Source organism: Lipophrys pholis (genome assembly GCF_963383615.2).
Source record: "Lipophrys pholis genome assembly, chromosome: 15".
NCBI classification, from domain to species: Eukaryota; Metazoa; Chordata; class Actinopteri; order Blenniiformes; family Blenniidae; genus Lipophrys; species Lipophrys pholis.
The window spans coordinates 19,281,967-19,295,728 of NC_137642.1; the positions used below are offsets into that span (position 1 = coordinate 19,281,967).

The window sequence follows — 13,762 nt, forward strand, 5'->3', positions numbered from 1 at the left end:
GGGCTCTGGACTAAAGTAAGACAGACGTGAAAAAACAAAAAAAGAGACAAGAAGAGACGGAATGTTTTCTTTCTCTTTGGTCTGCATCTGAGGTTCAGGCCAAACTAGATGGAGCGAGCCGGACTAAACCGATGAATACAGTCCGTCTCCTTGTACCTGGATGAGCGCTGTCAGCGCCAAATTGCTGAAATAAGTGACGTATCACGTTTTGGAGTGATGCAGTGGCGTAGCTCTCACTTGGCTCCGTTAACGGTGGAAAAAGCTGGTTCTTTGGTGGTGCTCATTTAAGAACTGGCTCTGGCACCGGCCCTGAACTAGAACCTGGTTCTTTTTGGTGGAAAAACCCTACACACACACTCACACACTCACACACACACACACACACACACAGAGGGTGTGTGTGGGTGTGTTTCTGTTTCAGAAAGCAGCCATACAGCGGTGTGTGAAGTTCAGGCAGCCTGTTTTGATTTTTTTTTTAATCAAGTACAGTACATTCTTTACTTAAAATTTAAGTACAGTACAGTTTTATTTAGTCTTTAAGAACAGTTTTTTGTTCGTTGGTTTTTTCATTTATTTAGGTACAATGTTTATTTAACTTTTCTGTACAATATATTTTAATTGAATCATTATTTAAGTACAGTCTTTTATTTTCCTATATTTAAGCGTAGTGTTACTAATCTAACTGTGTAAAATGTTACAATGGCTGACCATATCAAATATACTTCTTTAGGAGTAAAACCTCTGCCTTGTTTTGTGATGAATGCTTAGGCTTACTAGGTTACTGTCTAGTGTTGGTCATTATGGTGGTACTTGGAGAGCCAAGTATTTTCTGGGTGGTACTTGGTGTAAAAAGTTTGAGAATCACTGCTCTAGAATGTTTAGAAAATTGTAGAAAATTCAGCACAATGCTACGTCTTTTGTGATTTGAACAATCTCAACAGTTAGTATGAAATTGCATTTGCATCACGATCTCATTTCAAAAGTCTGCTGGTCAGTTTTAATATTGAAATGCAACAAGTCACTATAATCTTTTGGTTTCTAAAGAAAATATAGGAAGATTAGCGGAGTTTTGTTTTCGAGCTGCGACATGTGAAAGTCATTTGATTCAATATGTGTTCAAACCCAAAGTTTTATTTTTGTTTTTTTGAGCGTGGGATGTTTTTTCTCTTTTCAGCCCAGAATATCTCATGAGGCCATTACGTTCAACGTATAAATATGAACTTTTATAGCTTCTGTCATGATGATACAGGCTGAGCCAAGCGTAAGCAGCTGTATTTGTCCTTGCCGTGGACACACCCGATTTTTAGACGATGTATTGAGAAGGAAACCATGCGTCACACACATTAACAAAGATACACATTTCTTCTGACACTGATCAAATGCCACTTTAGGTGGTCATACCTGAATGGCTGCTTTCAACTATTTAACAGAACCACTTCAGGGTTTGGCGTGAAACTTTGTCGAGCGTGAACACACCCTCTCATTGTATGAATCAAATGATTAATTTTGTTGTCATGGGGCTTTTTATACTGACGATGTATGAGGAAAAGGTCAAATGAGTTTTATAAGTGGCTGCTCTTGATATTGTACTCCAATAGATCCTTTTGATATCGTATGAAAGCCACGTGTTTGTAGCAGACTTTGAAGCATAGTTGAACGGTTGAAGTGTTTTACTTTGAAGATTATCAGTCTTTTTGTTCCCTGTACCTTAACTGAAGGTATATTCACGGCGAGCTCTGTAGTTAACCTGACGGGACTCATATCTGTGTTTTATTTGCATATTTCATTCCCTGTGTTTGAAGTATTTGCTGATGGAGCAAAGTGCAATAATGGCCACAGCCAATGAATTGCACTCCAGAATGTTTCCCAAACCTTGAAAGGATTTGCATTTTCTCATTTTTGTTTTTTATGATACCATTTGGTTTTCCTAATTTGTGACCTTTTACAAGCCATATTTACCAAGATCCTGTATGGAGCGTGCTAAAATGCACGTTCTCCCAGTCTGCGTATGTTTTGCGAGTGTTGCAACTAATAACGACGCCATGAGTGACAGCAGGAGCAAACAACCGTATTCAAATGAGAGATTTGTTTGCGTTAGGTTCTGTTTATTTGAGAACTCTGCTGGAAATACTATTGGTTCCATGTTTGGTTGTTTGCCATGCAGTGATTGGATGAGCCCCACATGTACAAAAGAAAAGTGATACTATGGATTAAGTTATCAAGCATATCGTAGTGTCACCGCAAATAAATCAGAATTTGGAAAAGAATAAAAAAAAAAGACAAACATGATATAGAACATGAGTGGTAACAAAGTCAAAGCTGTCGGAAAAAGAAGGGCAACAGAAAACATGAATAAAAGATTGCAAGTCTACAGATAAAATTTGTGGGGAGGCAGCCGAGAGCAAATTCATCGAACCACATTAACAGCAGCATCTTTGGAAGTTTGTTAAAAAAACCTAAATCACGTTGTTGGAAATTATGTTATCATAAACTTCTCCCGGTAATTTAATACGATATACTTTTCATTCTCCCTTTATTTGTTTATAAATAAATTCATTATACATTGTAAATCACAAAGGAAAAGTCATTTCGTAAGGGATTTATCTGGCGACACAGCTGCTGCAGCAAACAGGACGTGCGAAGTATTACATAAGGACACATGTGACTGACAAACTCTGCAGAAAGTCGTTGTTTTCCTGTACATTTCAAAGAAGGAAGCCTGTCCAGTGCTCCTCATTAATCACCACGAGCAGGAGTCACGGCTCACAGAAACGTTTCCAGCTCCTCTGGAGAAAACAACGAGCACAACGTGTTCAAACCGTCTGTCCGGAGGAGTCACCCGGGGGTCACATGGTTGGGAGGCAGACGAGAAGCCGTACAGAGTCCCGATTCGTCTCGCTGCACTCTGACCTCGCCATCCCCTCGACTCGCCAACCAAAACTGCACACAAGCACAAACTGACAACCTAATCTAATCTGCCGTTCCTCTCAGCTCTCCGGTGAGCAAAGAGTAACTGCGTCACTCTGAAACCCTCAGATCCCTCTTATAACAAACCTAAGCACAAATAAATTAGGATTGAGGATTGAAATGGGAGCAGAAATTAATAATAGTTAGCAGGCAGGGAGTGACCAGAGTCAAAATGTCAGTATTTTAGTTTGCGACGATGTCAGGGTTTGAGTCTACCGTTTCCAGTAGAAATTGACACGTGGCTGCAATGATCCAGCGGCATGTTTTAGTATCTGTAGTTATGCCGATATGCAAAGTAAAGGAACAGTACAAAGGATATTCTGGTTTTACGGGTCTCTCTAGGCCTCATGTCATCATTATCATTGGTTGTGACGTGAGCTGTATTGTCAGGTCTTCCATATAAAGTAACCTTTTACTTTTCAAGCCATTCACAGACCATGGTTCATCAAAAGAGCCACTTACAGAAAACAGTCATCATATCCATGTGATTTTAAATTATGATTTACATCACAAGTGAATGATATCTGTGCAAAAACAAAGGGGCAGCCTCCAAAAAGCCAGTGTGTTTGTTTCTCAGCTGGTCTGAGGTCAGATGACTGATTCTGATTCGAGTCTTTTCAGGGTTATTGCTGCTTCAGTGTAAACAGTCAAACCCCACTGACGACAAAACTGTACGTTAATCACAGTCATCGTGTGAATCTAAAGATGACCTGAACTACACCCACTGTAATTTATCATTGAATCATGGTAGTTATGATCTCCACTCGTAAGTCACGCTGAGTTTAGTCCAGTCTACCAACTATGCACTATTTTTACAGCAATATCTCTGCAGAGGACCGACACTTAATGGATTCTTCTGTGTATTACTCTGGTTTATAGAATATGACCACTTCCAGCTCTCTGGTTACTTATAGTACACGGACAAAAAAGTTTATAGACACTCCCTGCATGATATGAACCCTTATATTACACATGACTGGTTTAAAAATCCAAGGGTATTCTCAAAATGTTATCTATGCTGTATTTCATCATGATTCAAGGTTAAATGCCTGTTCCAATGGAGGAAGTAATTCATGTTTTGCTGTACTCGGGTGTGAAATCCAGCTTTTCTCATCACTCATATTGATCTGAAGAGTCTCTTACCACCTCATCACACTTTTGAAGTCATGTTGGTGTGCGGTATGTTCATGAGGTGACAATGACCGAAATGTGTTCTTCAAGAGCAGATGAATAAGAAGGATTCAGTCTCATTAACATAATTCTCATACAAATCTGAGTGGGAAATTTAAAGTGGACTGTAATGCGAGTTAAGGATGTTAATGGTGGCAAATTGTTCTGTCCACTGAAAGGAAAAAAAAAAGCTCAGAAAACATTGTGCCTGGATAATATTGAGATTTCATTCTTCAGCAACCATATCAGATTTAAAATTCTCTGAAGTACCTGGTTCATAACTCCAGCGTTCAGTTATTCTGGACATTATTTGATTTTGCTTCCCCCGCAGAGGTTTTCAATAGCGTCCCAAAGAATTTATCTTCAACGACGTTAAGTGGAACAGTATGGAAGAGTTTTAGGGCCACTGAAGAAAAAAAAAAATTTGGAGGCTAAAAAAACAAAACAAACCTTGGTGGCCTCAAAAAAAGTCGAAAATCCTATTCGAGATTTTTGTTCGGAGGCTAAAAAAAAAAAAAAACCTTCGTGGCCCCAGAAAAAGTCGAAAATCAAAGTCGAGTTTTTTTTCTTCACGGAGAGACGTCAATCCATCCCTCATCATTTGCCCGTAGATGTGAATTCACATTAAATCACTTAATTCTGACTATATCGGGTTGCTTACTGTTTATGGACATGTGATTTTACACAGGATTTCCTTGATTAATAAGAACACATTTAAATAAGCAGCCCGGGATCCGTGCCTTTGTCCTTCGTACTCGACGAACTTCCACGACGGAACAAGGCAGCAGGCTGCTCTGTCTCTTCTAGTCCTGATACTGATGATAACTGCACCGTGTTTATGAGCTACATTCTGTCCTGAAGCATCTTTTCATCTCATCACTTCATCAAACCGCCTGATCTGCATTTTGAGGAAGCAGTCACACGCGCTGGCATGTGGATGGACGGACTTTTTTTTTCCACCGTGGAAAAAAAAAAATCTCGACTTTGATTTTCGACTTTTTCTAGGGCCACGAATGTTTTTTTTTTTTAGCCTCCGAATTTTTTTTTTTTCTTCAGTGGCCCTAAAACTCTTCCGTAGGAACAGACTTAAACCTGTCGAAAACAGAAATTGATTTAACCAACTACTATTTTTATTTTTGAAATTTTATTATTTAACCAACTGCACGCATTCTTATTGGAAGTAGTAAATAACTGGTGAAAGAATAACTATATGTACCTGCTTTAAATTGCTGGTGTCATTACAAACCTTTGTAAAACTGCCCGTGTAATTAAATATTCATGAATACTGTGTATTTGTTAGTAATTGCTGGATTTGTTGGTAGATGTGGTTGAAACTGCTGTTAAACTGCAATGTTCTCTAATGTCTAATAACATTTCCTATTTCATTAACGTAGAATGTGTTGTGAAAGTGAGATGTTTCCCTTAAGCGTAGTTTTGAAAAGCACAGATTTATCATATAATCACAAACTTTACAACAAACAAAAGCAGAGACTCTGTTTTGACAGAACATGAATGAGTGGAATCCGACTGACAAAACAGCAGCCGATTAATTTATTTTGAACCAATCGTGTTTGTGTTCCAGATGGTTTGAGCTGAAAAAGTGGCTGAGGATTTGAAATCTTTGTTTGCAGGCCGGAAACAAAAAGCGCTGGAATGTCACACACAAGACTACAAAGACACTTAACTGAACGCGGCACTGGGAGTTGTAAACGGTCATGCGGTGTGTGTGTGTGCGTGTGTGTGTGTGTGTGTGTAAAAGATGAGTTTGAGGACAATTTTGTGCATTGTTCTCATGCTGTGGCTGATTGCCAGAGGAAGTCTTTGTGGCTTGGCACATTCTGAATATCTTACGACAAGACGAGGCGATTCCAGTTTCCATTAAAAAAAAAAAAAGGAGAATTTTAAGTGGTTTAAGGAAGGGAAAATATGTTAATTTAAAAATGCATACATATAATACATAAACTATCTGTGCTAGATGATTACTTAATGCCCAGAAAATGTGATACCGATTTTCCATGAACTGGTTTGGATATTGATAGGGCTCTTTGGACATCAGTTGTATTTATCTTTCTAAATCCGATTTCCCCCCCCAAAAAAAAGATCTAGTAAGCACACTGGGAAAAGCTGTGGCTTGAAGATTAGACAAAGCTAATTTGTGACATGAGGCTCAAATCCCAGAACCAGCAGGTAAATCCTCTGTGGTTCTCTGAGGAAGGATTTCAACTCACAACTGCTCAGGTTGCATCAGGAAATGTGTCAACACGAATCGCACGATCCTCAACCAGACCAGGTTAGTTTAAAATAGCAGGAGCATGCTGTGAAGCAGCTTTATAATTGACCTATCTTCAAGTGTTTTCCACAGAAACGGAAGAAACAGCTTTTTATGATCAGAATTTGTTTCGCTTGTTCCACACAAGGATTTGAAGTTGCGTTACTTTCTTCTCATCCACGTGAAATTTTCAAAATATCTGTATATAACTTCTCTGTCTTTCACAAGAAAAAAACATACATTTTAAAAAAACGATATCTTGCTGTATTTATGTGCGGGAGGGTATACACACCATTTTTACCGTTTAAATGAGATCACGAAATTTATATGAAGAAACAAAGCCTGTTTTATTGTTTCTTACAAGACATCCATATGTTTACACGATAGCATAGTTATGCAGACGATGACAAAATTATCCATGAAAAGTTGTCATTACACTTTCATCACTCTCGATCGTTCGTACAGCTGTGAGGAGGTCGCAGGTTTGGTTCCCGATAGTGCTGTTGTTCCATGTTTTGCAGGTTTAATTTTACTCAAACCGAAATTCTGTAGTTTTCTTTCCCTCTAAACAGGAGGAGGAAATCTACTTGTTTAACTGTATTTATTTTTTATTTTTAGCCTCAAATTAGAAAATTAGAATGTTACAATTTTAATAGATTAGGTTGTACTTAATTTATCCCATAGCGAGGAAAATCACAATAGACTCAATCGAATTGCATTGAAGCACACATTAAAAAAATCACTACAATTTTAGTTAATGGGCCTTAATTATCAAAATATCAAATAAATGAATAACTGCATTTTGCAATGGACTAACAGTTTTTACAGGATGGCTTTATGTTTGTCACTGCTTCTGCTTCTTCTTCTTCTTCTTCTTCTTGTTCTGAGGAGAGTTTCATCCTCATCCTAACACAAACAGAAATGACTTTTGTTTTGAGTCGGTTGTTTGTGTTGGCACTCTGAACTTAATATCCTTAAGCCAACAAACAATTACCGAAAGCCTGCTTTAAGAGAGCTTATTGAGAAAGAGATGGAAAACCATTCATCTTTGAAATGACACACCCAAATCTGTGTCTGTACCACTGTTATTCAAACAATATGGCTTCTAAAAGCTAATATAGCAGAAATCCGAGGGAGCAATTGCTTGGCGACTGAAGTGAGCGGAGAACTCCAGAGCTTCTTGGCACATTCCTGCTCATTCAAAGAATCCTAATCCCAGACAATTGAGATGTTTATACCATGTGACGCGCGGCCTGCCACTTTTAATTAACCAACATGTTTTTTGTGATGCTGAATGTAGAAAATGTCTCTGTGAAAATCAGACCTTGCATGAGAGGAAATCAAGCGTGTAGTCGTTTGCCAAAAACACACACAGGAGGCAGTGAACCAACTTTCTAACCACTGTGGCTAAGCCAACAGCAAATTATTTAGTTATGTAATTCTCCTTGTTACATCAGTGTCGCGCTTCCACTTCACTTCAACGAGGACCGTGCTGTTTGTAAATATCTCCCCTCCTCCTCTGTTGCTGATTAACATGTTTTGCAAACTCTACCGTGGTTGTATGACAGTTTAAATCCTGCTGACATGCGTGTGTGCGTCAGTCCAAAATTATAATCCAGCATCGGGCCGGTGGCTGCAGATAGACATGTCTTGTGGATTAATTCCGGTTGTTTATTGCTGCAGCGAAGTCATCAGTGAACCACAGAGAAGTGGTCATGATTGAGCGAGGAGGGTAAAAACTTCAAGGTTCAAAAGATAGAATATGATGCTGTAAAGTTGGAAATTTAATTGAAAATCACATTCTTGTGTTTTTCCTCATCTGAAGTAATGTATCAATTCATATTGATAACTTCAATCAATGTCTCTGATTCCTGTTGCTTCACATTGAATTGGACAGCTGCTCTGCCTTCATGTGGTAGTTTTGTGTTTTACTATCTCTCCCTATTTAAAATCCAGAGGTAATTATTATTTACACCTTGAATATGAGAAACTCGTTCATCCATCCATTAATCTTCTGTAACGCTTCATCCAAGTTACGGTCACGAGGCGCTAGTGTCGATATCAATTTACTTAATTATTTAACGTCTCAAAGTACCACCAACCTGCTTTTTGGGATTCTGTAAGGAAGCCAGAGTACCAAGAAAAAAAACCTGCGCACAGGGAGGACATGCAAACTCTACACAGAAAGGCCCCCCCCAAGTTTAATCTGAGGCTTTTTTCAGTTTTCCTCATTGTTTCATCAGTGCAGCGCCATGTTACTGTACATACAGGCAGCACGGTTGAATCTATAATTGCCACAGATCACAACATTGTGTATTATGTCCTTAAACTAGAGTCTTCACAGCAGCAGCCATCAAGCCTGTTTGAATCCGACAGCTACTTTAATACTACTAAGTATTATGAACCACAAGCTGCTTGAAGAATTACACAATGTAGAAATGGTTTACTCCAGGTTACTCATTGTAATGTTACCTTGGAAACAAATAAACACACGCACACACACCGCCTTTGTACATTTGTATTTCATTACTTGAGAGGCCCGTCCGCTGCCATGATGCATTCACTTCACATCTGATCCTAACCTTGTTCATCACAAAGCTGCATAACCTCTGCTGGATAAATGCATTTATTTTTTACTAGTTTCATTCAAACTAACTCTTAAAGCAAATAACACCTGCTTGGCCTCATCCTCATCACCTCTACAACTGTGTCTTAAGTTAAACGTGTAAGAGTGGGAAAACCTGTTCACACACACACGGAGGAGAAAGAGGGAAACGGCTACTCTCGTCCAGAAAGGGAAACATCTGGGTCTGGAAGCTCCCCCTCCGGGGGTACAGGGGTAGGATGGGGGAGATCAGCTGAAAAACATTTCGGCAGCGATAACCAAACACACTCCGAACAGCCGTCTGTCTTCACTCCAAACACCAGTTCTATTTTCCCAACATCAACAGTAAACAAAGTGACTGCCGTTTATCAGCTTTCCCCTTCAGTTAACTTGTTTAACAACTTTCCGAAACGTCCAGTAGTCCTCCGCCGTGACCGCTCGCTGTGTGTGAAGGACGGAGACCGAGCAGCAGCTGTCCCTGCGTTGTGTGTTGTGTTTGTAACCTCATCCCCTACGTGGGGTGAGGTTGGGGGGGTGAACGCAGAGGAGAGAGCGTCTGTTTCCATCAGGAGGTCTGCTGTGTGCTCCAGGGTTTTTAGCAGGAAAAGACACAGGATGACCGACGCACTTCTACTAGTTTTGAAGGTTTACCCACTGATCTGCTTGCTGACGTCCGAACAACAGGAATCTGTTGTAACATCTGGTTCGAACTGAATGTCCCTGGATGCTGCTGCACGTTATTTTCGACTTTATTTTTCAGATTCTTGATGAAAGTATGCGATTCATTCAAAGCTGGATGAAGCTCAAAGACAAAGCCACAGGCTGTTGTTTCAGTTACATCTTATTAAAGAAAGGCTTTCCTGTGAATTTATCTGGACCCTGGTTGGCTGAATATTAAGTTCTTCCATCTTGTCCGCGCAAGAGAAGGAAAGAAGTCAATACATGATGTGTGAATATGCTGATGTGAGGGTTGTAATATTGATCCTGTTGTGTAGATTTACACTCCGACAGACACACAACAGACTCCAGTAGGGTCACAAGAAACGCTGAGTACTACTTTTAAACCCGGCTCTGTTGTATATTAAGCCATTACCGTCAGTATTATGTGCTCAATTAGTCTTTTGTGTTTTCAACTTTGTGTTAATGTCCTTTTCTTGTCGCACAGAAGCAGATCAACTTAATGATTTGTGACATTTTCGCATTTCCACATCAGTTCAGCTCATTTCAGTGCTCAGCCAGTGATTAATCAGCCCACATTCGAAACCGTGATCTGATCTGCATTACTGAATTGCTTATTAAAAGTGATTTGCATGCACAAAAGCAGAAACATCCCAAGTTCGGATCATCACAGCTGCAACGAGTGAGTCACAGGTAATTTCTGAGAGAAAACTACAAAAGCTCGACGTGACTCAAGAGTGAGATCACGAAATTCTACTGCCTTTCAAACCCTGGAGTGAACCGAGACGGCCTCCTCTGGGGAGCGACGGAGCAGATGTTTGTATTACATCAGACAGCACATCGCCTCCCGCTCGGTTCTCTGTGACGTCAGCGTCGCATCGGAGCGTTTGTTTGACAGGCAGGCCTCAGAGAGGGAAACGTTACTGTGGTGGCCCAGATGGGAGAAGGGATAATGTTGTCAAACATGCTTGGAATACAAGCTTATCAAAGTTTGTTGAGCAGCGTCTCTCGCGCATGACTGATGTCTTAGTGGTGTCAGAACAGCGTCGCTTCGAACTGTCGAAATGAGCTAAAACCAGCAAGTAAAAGGAGACGGAGGGAAGGGCTCACTTGAAAACGTTCAATCACTAACCGGGGAATTACTGATATTGTCAGTATTTCATTTGGAACAGCTTCGACGGTTCTGATCTCCATTGTGAACGTTTCATACTGAGCAAACTGGCCAGATTTGGTTCCTTGCGACTTTTGCCTGTTCCCTAAGATGGACTTCCTGCTGATTGGGCGCAGATTCAACACTGTGGAAGGGAACCAGTGCATATCACAGATGGTGCTTGACACACTTGGAAGGAAGGACCTCCAGTCCTGGCAGGAGTGTGAGGAACAGCATATCACTGCACAGAGCGACGACTCTGAAGGTTGTTGGTTTGTGCAACAACGGATTTATCCAGACCTGCTTTGACTCCTTCCTTTTAGAATCATATTGGACGTGTCAGATCGTAAAATAGCACCACAGTAATGGTGCTCTGTAAAGACAAGAAGTCTTGTACAAACTTCCAAATACTGTTTCTTAAAGGTACTTGTAGTTTACTTTTCAAATAGATGTGTAAAGGTTTCAATTTGCATTAATTATTTATTCAAAGGTACTGAATGTACCGAAGAAAAAAACAAAACAAAAAAACAATCACAATTTAAACCCAGAGCTGCAGGAATAAAACTGTGCAGAAGAAAATCAATTGAGTAGGTGCTGTGGGATGTTTAATGAATGCCTGAGGGTCACTGGCTCCTGATGTGGACAGTAAATCTGACCAGCAGTAAAACACCAAGAAGGCTTTAGTGCTCCATCTGTGTTTCTATACAGCAGGTCATTACATTATTAATTTTTTTTTTTGAATGCACCAGTTATTATTTTAATATCAAAACTGTGTCCAATCTTTATGAAGTGGAGACAGCAGAAAATGAGTGAAATTAATCCTCAGGGTGGTGTAAACATTACCGTTAGCCCTGTGTGGGATTATAGCTTTTGAAAGACGCACGTTTGCCACCAGGTTTTGAATCTGCATAACTATAGTACAGTTTGCACAGCATGCACTTATTACACAGCAATATTATACAAGTTTTGCGAGTTCAAAAGTGTCTTATTAGTCAAAAGAAAATCCAACATCCAGCCTTTTGAGTTGAAGGCAAAAATGTCCAAATTGATATTCAGCTCGTTATATAGATATCAGATATACTAAACTGTGAGCTCAAACCCAACCTGAAGGGATTCTCTCTCTTTCCGTCTGTCTTCCAGATCCAGCCCTACGATAAGATCGCTGCTCGAGGCCTGCCGGACAACGTGGCCAACAGCTTGAACAAGCTGGTGGTGGTGAAGCTGAACGGAGGTCTGGGTACCAGCATGGGCTGCAAGGGCCCCAAGAGCCTGATCAGCGTCCGCAACGAGAACACCTTCCTGGACCTCACCGTGCAGCAGATAGAGGTTCAAAAACTCTCATATTCAGATATTTGTGAATGCGAAAAAGTCCTTTTGTGAGGAGTCATTGCACTCAGAAACCTTGGTTATGTACAGATTATGAATAGAATGTGTCACGATGGCACATCTCATGAAAGATTTTCTTTTAACCAGACGGTCCCATTATCACAATCAAAAAAGTTTTATATTAGACCTGCATCAATCTGCATTTAGTGATAAAGTTCATCTAAACTTACATTCATGTAACTAAAGACAGTGAATACTGCAGTGTCGCCCCAGAAAGTATGATAATGACTCCATTACTTGCTGAATGATGATGCAGTGCATCTTAGTTCTGAACATTGGGCTGTAGTTTTCATGGCGTCGCTCATCTAAAGGTCTGTTTTGCTTCACAAACTTAACCCCTTCACCGACTCCATCAGCTTAAAAAAAGCCTTCGATCAACATAATCCTCCTGCACCTGATGGTACCCACTGCTAAACCCTGGAAATGACTGGAGGCGGCTAGAAAAATAGCTACTATAGCTATTACTGTGCTGAAGTCCATTTTCTCATGTGCTTTACTTGGCTATTTATTTTCTGATGACTGTTTGTGTTTACTCCCGAACTTCGAAGACAAATATCAGTGTAGAGATCTTGTTCCTCCTCCTCCTCCTCCTCCTCCTCCTCCTCCTCCTCCTCCTCCTCCTCACATTCTTTAAAGTGGCTCGTTCCCTCTTTTAACCTTGGAGGATGATTCAGTGAAAGGATTAAAGCAGCTGATGGTAACCGTGGTAACAGTGATCCATACCAATGCTGCAGTCAATTTAAACAAATAATGGTTGAGGGCTCATGTTTCTATTTAGAAAAAATGCACAGTGACAAACCATAACAGTTTGTTAACATTAGGTTTTAAAGTAATAAAAGTTACACGTTTGTAGCTCTTACTTAAGTGAGTGTTGAATAATTTGGGCAACTGTGTAAAAGGCTTCAACGGGCACATGTGGTCACATCAGATTTGTTTTCTTCAGATTGAACCTGTAAATGTAGTTTAAGGTTTTGTTCCACCTCCCTGGAAAAGGGAGAGGTGCCTTGCTCAGGTGGGTTTTTGATTTTTCCAATGCAGAGAAGAGACTGCTGAAGAACATTTGACATATCTTGGAGTGCAGGTTCGACAGAGATGTAGGAATATGCTTTGTCGTAGTTGGAATTGGAAACATTACTACACTTTGGTGATAACTCGCTCTCGTTCACCGTCACAGTCTGACATGACAAACGGTAATTTGTGAGTGACGGCAGTGATTCAAAGCCAAAAAGCTTCTGTGTCACAAGCTCTGAAGGATTTGTAGGTGGGTTTGTTTGAGTAGGTGCTGCTGAGGTTTGAGCTGCTCAGGATGGGCCTGATTGCACTACCTGTTTGATTTGTTGTGTTGTGGCAAAATCTCTTGATGTTGGAAAGACACGGGGGCGAAGAGGCGGTTTTCAACAGTTCCTGTGTTTTTTTTTTTTCTTTTATTCCGCTCAAATCCCAGCCTTGTGTTTTCCCTTCAGCTGATACTAGCTTCAGTTTCACGGAAGTCATGTAATCTGATTAAAAGCCAACTAATTTAATTTGTCATGTAAAC

The 13,762-nt window shown here is 40.2% G+C and overlaps 1 protein-coding gene across 2 annotated transcripts in view; it reads left to right on the plus strand.

The window, feature by feature from the left end:
• The window catches only part of ugp2b (UDP-glucose pyrophosphorylase 2b), a 37,839-nt gene that overhangs the window by 12,629 nt on the left and 11,448 nt on the right, over positions 1–13,762 (plus strand). For both annotated transcript variants that reach the window (XM_080482161.1, XM_080482162.1), the window contains exon 4: positions 11,980–12,165. In XM_080482161.1, coding sequence (XP_080338287.1) covers positions 11,980–12,165 — 186 coding nt within the window. The remainder of the gene's footprint in view (positions 1–11,979; positions 12,166–13,762) is intronic.